General features: G+C 34.2%; 1 protein-coding gene across 2 annotated transcripts; it reads right to left on the bottom strand.

Annotated features, from left to right (window-relative positions):
- Positions 1 to 577: 577 nt before the first annotated feature.
- LOC149899939 (katanin p60 ATPase-containing subunit A-like 2) lies at positions 578 to 15,131 on the bottom strand. Of its 2 annotated transcripts, none has more exons than XM_090113451.1 (8): positions 15,084 to 15,131; positions 11,585 to 11,749; positions 5,300 to 5,488; positions 4,844 to 5,049; positions 4,071 to 4,254; positions 2,455 to 2,651; positions 1,877 to 2,116; positions 578 to 698 (listed from the first exon to the last, which is right to left on the bottom strand). In XM_090113451.1, the coding sequence occupies exons 1-8, from the start codon at positions 15,129 to 15,131 to the stop codon at positions 578 to 580; spliced, it is 1,350 nt and encodes a 449-aa protein (XP_089969577.1). The 2 variants fall into 2 exon arrangements, with proteins under 2 accessions (XP_089969577.1, XP_089969575.1); XM_090113449.1 differs by having other exon boundaries at positions 578 to 705; positions 1,881 to 2,116.
- Between the last annotated feature and the right edge of the window lie 678 nt (positions 15,132 to 15,809).

Here is a 15,809-nt window from a genome sequence, read left to right as displayed (position 1 = left end):
AAACATGTATTTTAAATCTATATTTTGTAAATTTGAGATGTTTAGATCCAAATAAAATAAAAAATATTGATGATGTTTCATTTTATAGCCTTTATATATTGAAACTCCCAAATGCAGTGCATTTTGTCTATAAATATGTAATACAAGAGTTATAAACTTCAATAATATATAATAAACTTAGATATAAGACATAATGTATTACAATTCAGCTTACACATAATTATCTTAAATCATGCCATTAAGGTTAATTTTGTTTTAAACGTAAAACAAAGTTATATTTAATTTGAAAGAAACTAACGAGTTTCTTTAAAATTAAAATTAACAAACACATTTTTGAAATGGATTTTGAATCAAGCTGTTTTTAATCACCAAAGAAATTCCAAAACATTCGGGTAGATATAAAATACCTAGATATGCTTATGTTTCCGGTAGGTCTTACTTCGTCGCACTTATTATCGCGAGATATACCTACTTAAAAACAACAATCTATTACAAAATGGTTTTATTAAATAAAAAAAAACAACATAAAATCAAGAAAAACATATATTTCATAATAAAATACATTATACATTATAATTCATGCGGAACCCATACTCTTCTGCCACTCGGCGTGTCTCTGATCTAAATTCTTTGACACCGGTTTTGTTCTCTCTATAGCTGATAAAATATCGGATAAGCGGAGCTTATCCTTTCTGGTTCTTGCACCTGAAAACAATATTTTCAGAAATTAATGCCTCATAATTTATCTAGTCTAGATAGTAAATAACGTACATACTAGGCAGAATCGTAGCGTGCCTTGGCGGGGCCCCGTATAAAAATTTGTTTGGGGGCCCTTAGGAAGGGTAAAGATTTCTCACAAAAGCGCACGTTGGGGGCCCCCTTGGTGCGGGGGCCCCGTATAATTGATACGGCAGATACGGCGGTAGCTACGCCCCTGATACTAGGTAAATATAACTGTATACAATATTGTTAAGTTTTCCAAATCAATAAATAAGGCACTTTACCGATTTGATTTATCTTTTTTTATGTTTATAGCCCGGTTTACACGCACGCTCTTTCGCGCGCGATTCGGCTTTCACGTGGGAAAGTGCGAGCATTTAAACGATGACAGAGAGAACGAGATTGCGCGTCCACTCCGCACACACTCCAACGCGCCACGCTTTCCTTCGTTCAATCGCGCGCGATTATCGTTTACACGCACAATCTTTCCTCTTTCCTCAAAGACGCACGAATAATCGCGCGCGAAAGAATAAGTGCATAAAAAAACGTGACAAAACAATCCCTCGCGATTGCGCGCGCGTGCTTTTCCGCGTTCAATCCCGCGGCCGCGCACTCAATCACGCGGTAAAGAGTGTGCGTGTAAACCGGGCTTATGACTGCAGGTGCAGAGCCAGAACATTACAACAAATAGCTAATATGAATACAACACTTATATTATGTGAATGTGAGATTTTTATTGTTTCTACATAATAAACTCTTATACTACTCGTCACAAGTAAAATGCTCCATAATTTCATAAGAGAACATTTAATTATGCTCCATCTCTGCAAGACACAAAGCAGTCTTGTAAGCAGCTTTTTTTTTTATACCTAGTGGAGAATGCATTTAGGCATACCCAGGGCACTCGGGGGAAGAGCCCTGGGTTATGTCGGACTCACCCTGCTGAGTGCAGGGTCCTACCGACTAAACTCCACTGTGTTCCGCCGTGCCGCTTTATTGACGGGGCCGCGGGTATTCGGTAGAACCGCGTCCGCAGACCCGTCAGCCTTGTAAGCAGCTGTTGTGAACAACAATATTATGTTGATTTCAAATTTGTACTCGAGAGATCTTTTCTGTTAATACGGAGCTTTACTCTACTTCCAACAAAATCTTCAACGTACTCCCGCCACTGAGCATCTTCCTCACACCCGCCATGAGCGCCTCCTTGCACACCAACTTCACGTCACTCCCCGAGTACCCGTCCGTCATGGCGGCTAACTTGTTACAATCAACCGATTGTTCCAACTCGATGTTCCGCGTGAAGTGAGCTGCGAATAGTTCTGATCGTGTTTTAGTATCTGGGAGCGGTATGTGGATGCGTTTTTCCAGGCGCCGCAGCATGGCTGAGTCTATCTCCCTGAAAGGATTAGGTTTTGTAACGATCAATATTTGTAACAAAAATATAGGTCACATTGAAATAATATGTTCAGTAAATAAGTAAAATTTAATTCCAAAACTTGGCACCTACTTTTAAAATTATTAAAAAGGAGAAAGATGAATTTGAAATGAGAAGAACTCCATTAATTTATAGCTATGTGTATTGCCTCAAGCTATGCATAGTTGTCAACTCTACTGGACTGATAATAATTATCTTCCTGCATAGTATCAAGAAAAAGAATAAAACTTTGATTATAAGTCTATTAGAAACGAAGAAACTAGGTACCTATATCTAAATAGGAATAAAAACTTACTCACCACGGCATATTCGAATTAGCCAATAGGAAGACAATCCCGTCCCTCACATTAATACCATCCAACTCAGTTAAAAGCTGTGACTTCAATCTCCTTGAAGCTTCATGTTCCCCCGCAGAAGATCTCTCTGAAGCCAATGTTTCCACTTCGTCTATGAAGATGATAGATGGGGAGTAGTAGGCGGCCATGTCGAAAAGTACCTGAGAATTAATCGGGATTTTTATTCAATAATTAATAATTTATCTGCCTCATTGGGTTTTGTAAGAATTGTGATTATTGGCATACTTGATATTAATCTTAGATAACACATTACTAAATATTTACAAGGTAGACGTAACCTATAAACACAATATAAATTTTACCAGGATTGGCATTAGACGTGTATACCTAAGTAGTATACTTTCTACTTGAACTTGACTACTCCCTTATAATATGTATCCCTATGGCCATTGGCTTCCACATAAAGTCTAAACGAGGCAATTTTTATGAAATAATATATCTGGCTATCTGGTACATATTATAATTTAGGCTCATTCGCTTGTAAGTTATTGCGGTACATGTTGACAAAGGTTTCATACTCGTAAAGCCACGAATAAAATGCAGGGCATAGTTCATACTAAAATACATTGTTCCTTAAGCAGGATATTTACCTATGCCTGCCTGTTTATATAAGACTTTAATACAAAAAATAATTTAAAAGATATTAGGACTTGAATTACGTCACCAACTGTTCAAAATTTATATATTAGTAATCTTAATTGACATAAACAATAATAAATTCCGATTTCAATATTTTAGATAAAAAATTTTGAACAACAAAGATACAAGTCCAATAGATACCTACTTTGGCAGAGGAAAATGTTCATTCAATTCTAGATTTCTGATTAAAATGTGATGAATTCAGCTTTGAATCTTGAATCTTATTTGATAACTTATCAAGTCGCGTCAATATCTATCTCAGTCCAATAGAAATTTCATCTAACGTTTGCTCTACTTATGATCAGCTAGTTTATCAAAAATTGACAGAGGTAATTGAACGATTTGAAATTATTGATATAATCATCTAATACATATATATTATAAAGGCGAAAGTTTGTAAGGATGTATGGATGTATGGATGTTTGTTACTCTTTCACGTAAAAACTACTGAACCGATTACAATGAAATTTAGCACACATATAGAGGGTAACTTGGATTAACACATAGGATAGTTTTTATCCCGGAAATCCCACGGGAACGGGAACTATGCGGGTTTTCCTTTGCAAACGCGGGCGAAGCCGCGGGCGGAAATCTAGTTAAATATAAAAATTAATTTTCAATTGAATTCAATTCGCTATAAGTACTATCTGCAATAGCTATAATGCGATCCAGAATATAATCTATTCAGCGCCATATTGTAACATCATAGCTGTTAATTCAAATGAAGGTTTCACTCAAACTCATGTGTCGATGATGTCATTTGAAAAATGCGATAACATAAAAATCTCATTTAAAAGAACCGTTTATTCTATTTTACCTGTCTTCAAATACAAACTTTATCGCTCGACTCAAATTCAAAATTCAAATTAACAGCTATGACGTCACAATATGGCGCTCAATCAATCCTATTCCAACAGTACCTTTACAATCTTCTCTGACTCGCCCCTCCACTTGTTAACAACAGTACTACAGGTGACATTGAAGAATGTACACCCGCTTTCAGCAGCTACAGCTCGGGCGAGCATAGTTTTGCCTGTTCCTGGAGGACCGTGGAGAAGTACCCCGCGCCACGGCTCGAGAAGGCCGGTAAACATGTGGGGGTACCTTTGAATATTTGCTAAGTATATTTAAAGCTGTGTGTGTAAAGTGTGATAGCAGATAGATGTATGGTTTTTGTCAAGTGGCATGCAATAAAAATATATGAAATCGATTCATCATAATCATTGTCGTCAGCCCATACATGTGCCCACTGCCTCCACGGGCCTCTTTTGAAATCGAGTAATTTATAAAATTTCTGTCACAATGATTAATGATAGAGTTATTTGTATCTATGTTCGGAAAATAAACAAATGACAAACAATTTTAACAAAAAAAAGACGGGTTGCACTCCGGGAGTGCCGGCAGAAGTGAAAACGCGCGTAGTAGAGAGGGGATAGCTGCAGTCTACTCTCCATCCGTCTTACGCTTTTTCGATCAGGTCACGTGTCCTGACGCGAGTTTAAGATTTTATACCCATTACAGAAAAAGTGCTCAACGCCGCTAAAGAAGTTTTCACTTCAAAAATATATTTTGAATATCATGTTTCAATCTATGGAAAATAATAAAGTACATGTACTTAATAGGTTGAATAAAAATTACCAATCTTAAATGATAAAATAATTAAAAGACAGCATCTTAAAGCTATGATACAAACCTAACAGGGTAAACCACTGACTCCATAAGTATACTCTTCGCGTTCGTCAGTCCCTTGACGTCATCCCAGCTCACGTCTGAAGGCCTTATGATGTCCTGGTACAATATCTCCACCAACTGCTTCTTATCACTCGATAGAGTTGCCAGGAATCCATTGAGGGGCTTTCTTTCTATGGCTGGTATTTTGCTTTCAATGTTTTCTGAATCCTGAAAGCAAATACATAATTTTACTTGTAGGGAACATCTCTACTTTTATAGCGTACAATAATGTTGCCCTCGGCGCTTGTTTGAGACTATAAACGTATTCTTTGCTGCTACACAATAAATGTTTAATTGTATATAGCTTAACGTTTCAAAAGAGCCAAAAAATAGCAGTTTAAATACACTTAAGTTTAAATTTGAGTTTGAAGTTTAATTTGCCTTTGGACCTATGTTTGAGTTTAAAATCCTTACCCACCTGCAATAGCTGAGTGACAGTGAAACTAGCCGGCAAGACGTCGCTCACATCTTGCACCACTTCGGGCTTCGGTACCGCATGTTGGGGCTTCGCCCTCCGCGTCTGCGGCCGCTTCACAGCCCCCTCGTCCACCTTCCGGCAGAATTGTGGCTGCTTGTTGAAACGCATGAGGTAGTAGCTGCAGTAATCCTGGATACAGAATGGTTAATGTACTTAAATAGTCTATGTATTGAAAAATAATAAAAGCCGTATCACGGTGCATTTAGACAGAACGAACATAGAGCTAGAGGCTAGAAGTAAAGCAAGAGCATTCTTTCGTGATCTTTTAGTGTAAACGATAACTCGTATTCAGTGCTGTTCAGTATAATTGATCATTGCATAGAATCTCTTCGAACATACAAGAACAAGAACAAGAACAACGAAGGAATGCTCTACGCCTGTTAACACTAAAATAATTTTATGTAGTGAGGTTAGAATGAGCATTCACTCGTTTGATCTAAATGCACCGTTATATTATAACATCAGACAACAACCAATAGGAGGAGCATCAGTGAAAACATATTGAAAATTAGCCGGGAGAGATCGTCTTCTGGACATGATAGCTAGTGTGTAGTTTAATATAAGTCCATGAATAAAAGTTGATAAGATGTCCAAATATTGGTATATCTTTATTTATTTTATGTAAATTTGGCATTAGAAGCTTAGCCTTCGTGGCAAACAATTATCTTTATATTTCACTCAGCTATCTCTACAGCGAGGTAAGAAAACATAATTTGTTATGGCAAAGATTTCCATAGTATTATTAGAATACCTCGCAAAAAGCATTAAGAGCATTGCAGCACTTAAACCTCGGCTTACTGTGGTCCATTTTAAAAACATTTGGCAAGAGTTCCATTTCCCAAAACGTAAGCAAATCTGATATCGTTAACTCGTTTATATTCCTTATAGGTACTTATTTATTATTGAAAGCAGCTAAGACGTAATATAAAAAAATTACTCATTTTATTTGCGGTTTTGTTGAACGCGCTAATCTCAGGAACTAACTAAGTAAGTAATTTGAATCGTAAAAATATATTCCATTTATTTAATCACGGTAAGTACGATCAATAGGAGCGAATCATCAATATTGGAAAAATCTTATTTCTTTAAAGTTCAGACAACGTTGCGTGGATAAAGTAATTTAAAGTGTCTTCAGTACCTAATACTAAACTCTCATGTTTAAAAAAGGTATACAGTTATTACAAGTGCTGGAACTTCATCCATACTAATATGTTATATGTATTATAAATGCGAAAGTAACTCTGTCTGTCTGTCTGTGTTACTCAATCACGCCTTAACTACTGAACCAATTTGTATGAAATTTGGTATAGAGATATTTTGATACCCGAGAAAGGACATAGGCTACTTTTTACCCCGGGAAATAGGATAGGTTTTATCCCGGAAATCCCACGGGAACGGGAACTATGCGGGTTTTTCTTTGACTGCGCGGGCGAAGCTGCGGGTGGAAAGCTAGTTATCTATAATTTCACGACAGTAGCAAAAATATTTCCAATTTTACCCAAATGTATCCCAATTTAAAGAAATACGCATATCTATTGAAATATTAAATATTATCTGCGTAATAACGGGCGTCTGGGAGTCGAGTTAACGATAGCGTGGCAGCTTTCCAACTGCAACTATCATAACATTTGAGCGTTAAACAAATATGAATTATAAATAAGCTTTTCATCTCTAATGTTTTTGTAAGAATGGAGGAAATAAAAACGCAAAGGTAATGGCGAATTTTAGTTTGCTTTGCGAACAACGTAAACAACTTGGTACTTTTCAAAAGATTAAATGCTTTGTAAAATAAAAAATTATATACCTAATCATAATTTTCTGTTTTGCGAATTCTCTCGTCGAATTATTTCAGAAAGCAAAGTTACAAGCGACGACGCGGACGTGTTTTGCGTTCGATTCTCGATGACAATTCTACCAAAATTGAATCCGAAACATAAGTTTGAAACTACGCGATATTAGGTATTCAACGATATTATATTCAGGAAAATCGCCTGCAAAGTTAGAATTCTAAGAAACATTGTAAAGATCCGTATTGACAAACAAGATTTGCAAAAACCGTAATTGATTCGGAACGTCTGTTCGGGAGTGCAAAAAACAAAGACAGACATGTTGTAAATATACCCAGCAGTAATTTCATGATAATAATTAATAATATTATTTGTCAATTTATAAATTTTAACAATCCATAAAAATAAATGCAGTTAGTGAAATGGATTTCCTACTTTGCTTTTGATGCAAATGCAAAGCACATCCATCAAGCAAATTCCCATTGAGCGAACTTCGATCGACCTAAATAAATATTCAATACCTTTTAAATTCAAATTATATTTATTCTAATACCTTATTTCTAATACCCTTGTCAAATAATCGACACAAGGCTTTACACTAATGCATGTTGGCATGCGGCGGCCATTTTGCGAATGTAAAGGCATCCAAACCATGAAGAAAATATGAGATGTTGCGGGCTCGGTGACCTTGACCGAGCCAGACTCGCAAGTTGAGTCGCAACTACAACGTTCCTAAGGTGTTTCTCATACAGGGAGTTTCAGTACGTTAATTATTCAATGGAATTTTACAAAGGAAGGAGACTTTTCTGTTGAATACATGCAAGGGAAATTAACTAATACTACATTGTATTAACATTTAACAGGAACTTTGAGGATTGTCTCCTGCCTAGATGATTCTCTCCTCCATACCTAGATTCTTCTCAATATTCTTCTCTAGGTAGACAATAGTCAGGACACTTTCTATTATAAGCTATGTCGACTGTTTGTTAAGTTTAAGCTATTGCATAGCTTCTATCGCGGGCCTTGAGCGCGGGGACAGAATCGAGAAATTCCGTAACGAAAAATCCTCACGCTCCCCACTCCGACGGGCACGGAGGTGTGGCTTAAGGCATAGCATGCAATAGCTTTACCGCGGCAGTCCCCGAGTGCCACACGTCTTTTTTTTTTCTATTCTACAATGCTAGTTTTTATAAGCGGTTAGAAATTATAAAAATATTGTTATTGAACTAGGTATGTAACTGAGAAACATACAGCAGTGATATACCTAACGACGTTTAGGTGAGTACTCATGGAGTTAAGCATGTATATTCATAGAAAAAACAATATAATTATAAATCAAACCACGGACCAGACATGTATGTCTGTGAATCAAACCCTTAAATAAATTCACTGGAACTATTCTTAGAGACTCAAAGTGCAGACCTCTGTGTCGGTCGGTAGGATATTTCATTGAATATTTACCATTTGACCTTGGGGGCGAGAAGGTGAGAGTTTTTATACTACACTAGCCACCCGGGTTCAACCAGAATAAAAACATTTATGATAATCCTGATTAAATTTAGACTACAGATACCCACACAAAAACTTTTGTTTCAATGTTCTTTTTTTTGTTGTTTTTAACCTTTTGGTTCTAATTATAATTGTTTTCTAAATAAACTTTCAGGAATTATAAGAATTCTTTTTTTAATTGTTACACCCACCTTTTGTAATTTCATCCGAATTTTATGTACTTATAGTTATAAAAATACTTTATACGATCGTGAATTTTTCATATTTTCCAAAAGTCAAAACATGAACTAATGAAGCTTTTTAAATTTTTAAATTTACAAAGCGTTCGTTGCATCCTGCCCTAATTTGACCCAGAAGCAGCAGACTTTTTGGAGACATCTGGATTGGCACGGTTCGCTGCCGTTAAAAAATACGTGAAATATTGCACAAGTTTTCAATTTCGCTAAATTGAACCTAGGTAACATATAATATAGGTAGACGTGTGCTGGGACACAAAAATTAATTTAACTATATAAGATTAAGATGTTAAGTAAAAAGATTTCGTAGGCCTGGAAAAGCATATAATAATATGGGTAATCATGAGGCCCAAGAACGTACAAGAATGTCAAAATACAAGATAAAGAAAGTCGTTTGTCTTTTCTATTGAATAAACAAATAATATTACTATGTACTTACTGTACAGATAATTTAAACTATGGATACACATATTCAACGATTGTAATAATGAAAAAACAATTAGGTATCATAGTAGGTACTTACCAAATGACATAAACATTAAACATCTAACCCAATTAGAAATTAACTATGTACTTTAGAATTACGAAATTAGGTATTTCGTTAAATTAACACAAAGTTTGTCACATCCTATCTGATTAGGTACATAAAGATACATTGTTAAATCACACAACAGTTCCGTTATAAATAATCACTTGAAACAAAACCGTCCTAATGTTCTATTTTATAAGGTTTATAATTCATTAAATTTTTAACCTTCGAGTTGAAATTTATGGCTTGGAAACTACGACCCATTGGCTCCCGTAGTTTATTGCTCTCAGTGATTCCTGCAAAATAGGTCATCGGTGATAAATATTGAGCCAATTAATGGCTATAGAAAAGTTTATATTGTATGATAATAGTGCATTCATTTACCAACTTAATTTAGACAAAGGAGAATGGGCATTTTACTATGGAAGTTGGGCCTGAACCCTTGAGTTGGACCAATAAACATGAGATATTGTTTTTATAATAGATCATAACACATACATAACGGGAAAAATATATATAAAAAAATAATCAACCGGGTTTTTGTACAGTCACATCAAGTTTTATTTCTTTGTGCATAATATTTTTTGCAATAAATAACTGTTATAAGACAATGACAATATCTTTATGTTACTCCAATTCACTTTCACTTACAAATACGTACTAATCATAAGCCTTCTAATAAACGAAATACACTAATATTATGTTTTGTAACAGGTACATAAACCGTGTTTATTCACTTTATTATAATTCAACGTAGTTAGACGTTTTTTGTGGTTAAACTTAAACACTCCAGTGACATTTTGATTCATATTTACTTCACTCGAATTAAAAACACCGTTATTGTGCGAAAAATAATAGCCAAATAAATAAAACTTTTTGCCTTGACTGTACAAGAACCCGGTTGATTTATTTTTTTATTTTATTTATTTCGTAAGGTATGTGTAATGATCTATCACAACAACAATATTTCGTGTGTATTGGTCCTAGCCCAAGTTTCAGGCCCAATTTGCCCATTCTCCTTTACATATTTTTATACAGCATTTACGAATTTTTAAACGATGATTCTAATTGAAAGATACACTAAAAGTAAAATAGTACGTACCTACTGTATAAAAGTATACGCGAGAAAACGTACAATAAACAATTAAAAATATAGAACCCTTTGATAGCATAAACGGCAATTTAATAAATCGAACTCTTCAATTACGTTTAAGATATTTCATAAAATATTCACGATTATTAAAAAAAATACGTAGTTTAAAAATTAATAAAACCCATCCCTCATCACAGTCGGTAAATCACAGCCATTCAATGACGACATAATAGCGCTCGTCTAAAACACAGCAAAGTATTTCCCTTTGTCTCGCAAACCATTAATAAACGTCCTTTTTAAAACGAGCACACAAAGCTGTCAGCACATGCAGGAACAATTAATTTTTATCTCGAAGTAGAAAGTGGAAACGAAAGCGTTAATTCACAGTTCGTAATAGTTGATTGAAAAGTTTGTGACGAAACTCTTCTGTTTGTGAAAAAGTTGCAACGCGCGTAGTTTGGACAGATGCTTTCACATTTTGTAAAACATAAAAAAAAAACATTTGTTTATTTGAATTGTGGTAGTACAGAGTATACGAGCTGCGGTTACAAATATTTTTATGCGTGTATAAACTATCTATTATAGTTGTCATATAGGTAAGAAGCGAGATACTTTTCCAATTATGAGTTCCTGAAAACTGTTACGTCTAGAGCTTTCAGGTACTTATAATTGTAAAAGTTTCAGGTACTTATATAATTAATTTCAAATATACTTTTGTATGTTTGTTTAATTATTTAATTACTATTGAGTGTAGACCTGCATTTTTTTTTTTCAGATTAACCCACGTGAAGCTGGGACAAGCGCTAGCTAGTCCTACTAATATTATAAATTCGAAAGTTTGTGAGGATGTGTATGTGTATGTGTGTGTTTGTTACTCTTGCACGCGAATACTACTGAACCAATTACAATGAAATTAAGCACACATATTATAGAGGGTAACTTGGATTAACACATAGGATAGGTTTTATCCCGGAAATCCCACGGGAACGGGAACATTGCGGGTTTTCCTTTGAAAACGCGGGCGAAGCCACGGGCGGAAAGCTAGTAAATTAATAAAGACAAACGTAATACCTGTAAAATAATATCCAAGTCGATATTATCGCAGAGCTCATACTCATTGGTGAGAGCGGCTTCGGAGACCAAGGTCTCCGCGGAACGCATCAGACCCTCTTGTTTTAGGAAACCCAGAATGAGGTAGCGCAGTATTCTCTTGCGCGCGCGGAATATCGCTTCCTTCTGTATGATAATGTATGGATATATTATTATTTATTATTCTATGAATTTATGAATAACTAATTACTGATCTAAGAGAACGAAATAATGTTAAGTATATATTTACTGAATGATGGAATGAGTCATAATTTGTAAATTTCTTTGCAGTTTTTCAAAAATGATTCCTGATTTTTTACGAGTGACACTAACTAGATTAAACCAAAGTTAACAAGAGACTTGCAATTAAATTGTTGCCTGTTATACCTACAGCTACATTATTCCTGAGGAAACTATTGCATGCATTTATCCTGTAGGCGTAGTCTCGACACATTAGTCGGTAATTATCGACAACTAATTTATAGTCCCGTCTTCAGCAATGAAAATGATGTCGCTTAATACCTCTCCCTAATTTGATGGAAGTATACAATGGATACATATTTGTTTATAATTTTTATTCTTCACAAAACTTTCCGTAATGTGTCAAAATATTTATATTATAATAGCCTTGTATTAATGTATTTTTATCTAAATTAATAACATCATTATTTCAAATCCGTAGATATATGAAAAATAAATAAAATATAGATTTCATGGATTTGGAAAATCATTTCTTTGCAACACATTCGAATATTGTCAAAACAAATTATTCTTTGACATTGTCAATCGTTATGATACCGACGTTTGATCTCGACAAGATCTCGAAGGCCCTTCTCCCATTACGCTACCGGTATCCTACACGTCCGCGACTAGTTTAATTGGTCGCTTTTGCGTCGCGTTTCGCGCGTATCTCTTTGGTAGAAAGATAAAAAATTCTTATTACAATTTATGTTTCTTTCAATATATGGATGAATCCAGTACCTACTTCCTACTTTTACGTCGTCACTGGAATCGCTCGACATAGCGTCCGTCTACAAAAACGAGGCACAATAATGATGAATTTAGTCATTTTTCAGTCGCATAATATGCGAGCATCGGGCAGCGAGCAAATATCTAACTAGTATTCTACTCGAGTATCGTATTCTAGAAGTATCGTAAGGCCTTACGGTTTGTGTGGGTTTGTAGATACGGTTGATAATATCGGAAAAATTAAAGATTATTATAATTTTATAATAAAAAAGATATTTCACACTTCCGATGCTACACGATTTAACGCAATATTGTTTTCTCTTATTTAATGTTATTGCAATTAAAATAAAATAAACAAATAATGTTTTATTTTTAAGATGGTTTCAAAGTTTTATTGAAAATGTTAAGAAGCCTCTTATATTATACTAGCAATGCCCTGCGGTTTCACCCGCATAGATAGCGATATCTTTACAGTGAAAAGTCTACTATAGGTCGGACATGAAAATCACCTTTACCCCGTCCCGCACTACAGCCTTTTTTTTTTTTGTTTTAGTGGGGAAATCTTTCATAGATACCCACGGCCTCCAGGGGAGGGGCCGTGGGTTATGTCGGATTCCTACCGACCAAAACCCCACTGTGTTCCGTCAAGACGCATATTGGTAGAATTCCTCCGTGACCCCCGCACTACGGCCTGCTCGAACAGTATACCTACTATTTTCTGTAGATTGACACTTTTAAATTCGTTATATCTTTTGAATGGAATATCCAATTCTTTTCATTTAAAAAGTATTTTGCTGGTATTGAAACAGTCTATAATAAAACATCATTTAATGGGATAAGGATTAATATATGTGTATGGATAACATGGTTTGATTACTGTCGGCACTTCTATTTACTTTGAAAACGTAAAAAAGTTGTTGTAGTAACATAACTACTGAAGATGGACATATGGTATCGCGGACTTTCTTGTAGATATTGATCCATTCTATAATACTGTAGAACATTTTTTTGTTCTATCTTCAATAGATTCCGCAGCGCACGCGATGACAGAAGTTTTATTGAGGATTTTTTTACACCTTGGGTTACATTATTGCATTTTTGGTAAGGATCTCTAATTTTTTTGAAAATGCAATATAGCCTATGTTGCTCAGTAAAGATGCAGCTTTCTAATGGTGAAAGAATTTTTGAAATCGGTCCAGTAGTTTTTGCGTGAAAACCATACATACATACATACATACTTACATACATACTTACAAACTTTTCCTCTTTATAATATTAGTATAGATTAAATAAATATTAAAATATGTAGTGTACTGCTGTCTGCATTTATTCAGCCTAAATTATTGCATTCATATTCGATTAATTTCTTTCTGAACTTCTAGGATAATAAAATTATACAGATGAATACAAATAAAAAACGATCGAATTAAGAAAAAAAATTATTAGAAAAATTTAATTTAACAGTTTATAATAGCGTAGTTGGCTCAAAACCATCATCTCTCATCAACATAATTCTAGTAACTTGTTCATCTGTAAATTATAAAATTTATAGATAAATATTTATATTTATTACATAAATAATTACCCGTGAACCGCTAAATCAATTGCATATATTCATCTTTTGCTTATTAACTGTAATAAAATATATTACAATGATGCACATAATATAATATAATAATACAAGCTAAAAATACAAGTGATACAAATTATCCGTTCCGTCCTTAGTTTTAGTTCCGTCAATTTCTATGATGTCTTAAAGATTTCTCGAAAGGCTTCGAATTGAGCAGAATTATCTTGTAGAGCTTTTAGAGTCTTTTGATTAGAATTTTATTGCACTTCACAAACAACAAAATATTACTAAACTAAAACTAATAGCTTTAACTATATAAAAACATAACGCAGATTGATATTTTCTTAGGATATTTGTTATCCAATAGATTTATAGGATTTTTAAGAACATAGTTAAAAATTATCCTCTTGAAAACACAAAATTTATATTTATTTTGATAGAAGTATTATTTTGATTGATTGATGTCAAATGTCAAAAAAGTAAATAAGGAGATTGCCATACATGGAATTTTGGATTCCATGAATATGTAATAAATAGAACATTAATTAAACGATTGATATAAAAAAATATCGAATTTGATTAAAATTAAATTAACTGCCATGTTTTTTGTGCATAACATGTGCTTTTTTCATATGCAATTGTATTTGTAATAATGCGAAAAATTTATGTAACTAATTTTAATTTACTATATATTCCATAATATCAAGGTAAATTTCTTGGAAAAACAACACTAAATTTTTTAGGTCTATACTATAGTTACTGAAAATCGTTAGTTACCGACCGATTTCGGTCGAGATCGATGTCGACTAATGTGTCGAGACTACGCCTACTGGTTCCAACCGGAAGAAGCTGGGGCCCATGGCTTTAATGCGGCAGTTAATTCATATTTTCATCGAATGAATTAGAAATTTATGAGTAAAAGTAAAATAAAATATCAGATACCGTTTCAAATTTCCGCATCTGGCTCATCGGACGATTAATTCCAGACATTTTCACTTTTATGTTTTGGAAATATAAATAAGAAATTGTCAGTTGCCAAGGGTTGTTTTTGGTTGCTAGGTTACGAACCACAGCTAAAATTAAAAAAGTTATATGTAAGAATTAATAACAAGTAGGTAAGTATACATTTTATACTATTGTTACCATACCCTTGTTTTAAAATCGATTGTATCCATAGCATGTAATTAGTTACGGTTACAAACGACTTTTTATTGTTACATTATTAACTATCACTATATGGTATAAAGCAAAGTCGCTTCCCGCGTCTTGTATGTATGTATGTTTCGATCTTTCAAACTACACAACGGATTTTGATGCATGTTTTTTTAATAGAGTATTTCTTGAGGGTTTAAGTACATATATAATTTGTTAAGTTTTAGACAAAGCGGGCTGCTGCGGGCGGAAAGCTAGTTGCTAACTAAATAAAACTTTCCCCGAGAGCTTTTTTTGGTTACAAAAAATAGTGTTCATAATAAACCGAGTTAAGTTACATAAAATAAAAAATAAAGTCCGTTCTACAGATTTTTTTTACAATTAGCGGCTTTATAGCTAGAAACCATTTCTTCCAGTCAACCAACAACTTTGCCCTGTCAGATAACGAAGAATGATTCTATAAACACACATAACAGAAACCTCTTTGGTAAACACGAATTCGTTCTATATGTTTTA

This window comes from Colias eurytheme, chromosome 19 (assembly GCF_061535395.1).
Source record: "Colias eurytheme isolate Ceu_HAF_F1 chromosome 19, ilColEury1 Martin Lab GWU primary, whole genome shotgun sequence".
Classification (NCBI taxonomy): Eukaryota; Metazoa; Arthropoda; class Insecta; order Lepidoptera; family Pieridae; genus Colias; species Colias eurytheme.
The sequence above is the reverse complement of the archived record's forward strand: the minus strand, read 5'-3'. Positions and strand labels throughout refer to the sequence as shown.

Bases quoted from the DNA above. Each gene is read 5' to 3' on its own strand.
- LOC149899939 (XM_090113449.1), bottom strand. From the start codon at position 15,131: ATGTCTGGAATTAATCGTCCGATGAGCCAGATGCGGAAATTTGAAACG. The intron at 5,050-5,299 runs GTGGGTAAGGAT...ATTTGCTTTCAG, and splicing joins CTGTCACTCAGCTATTGCAG to GATTCAGAAAACATTGAAAG. The intron at 2,652-4,070 runs GTACTGTTGGAA...ATTAATTCTCAG, and splicing joins AGTCAGAGAAGATTGTAAAG to GTACTTTTCGACATGGCCGC.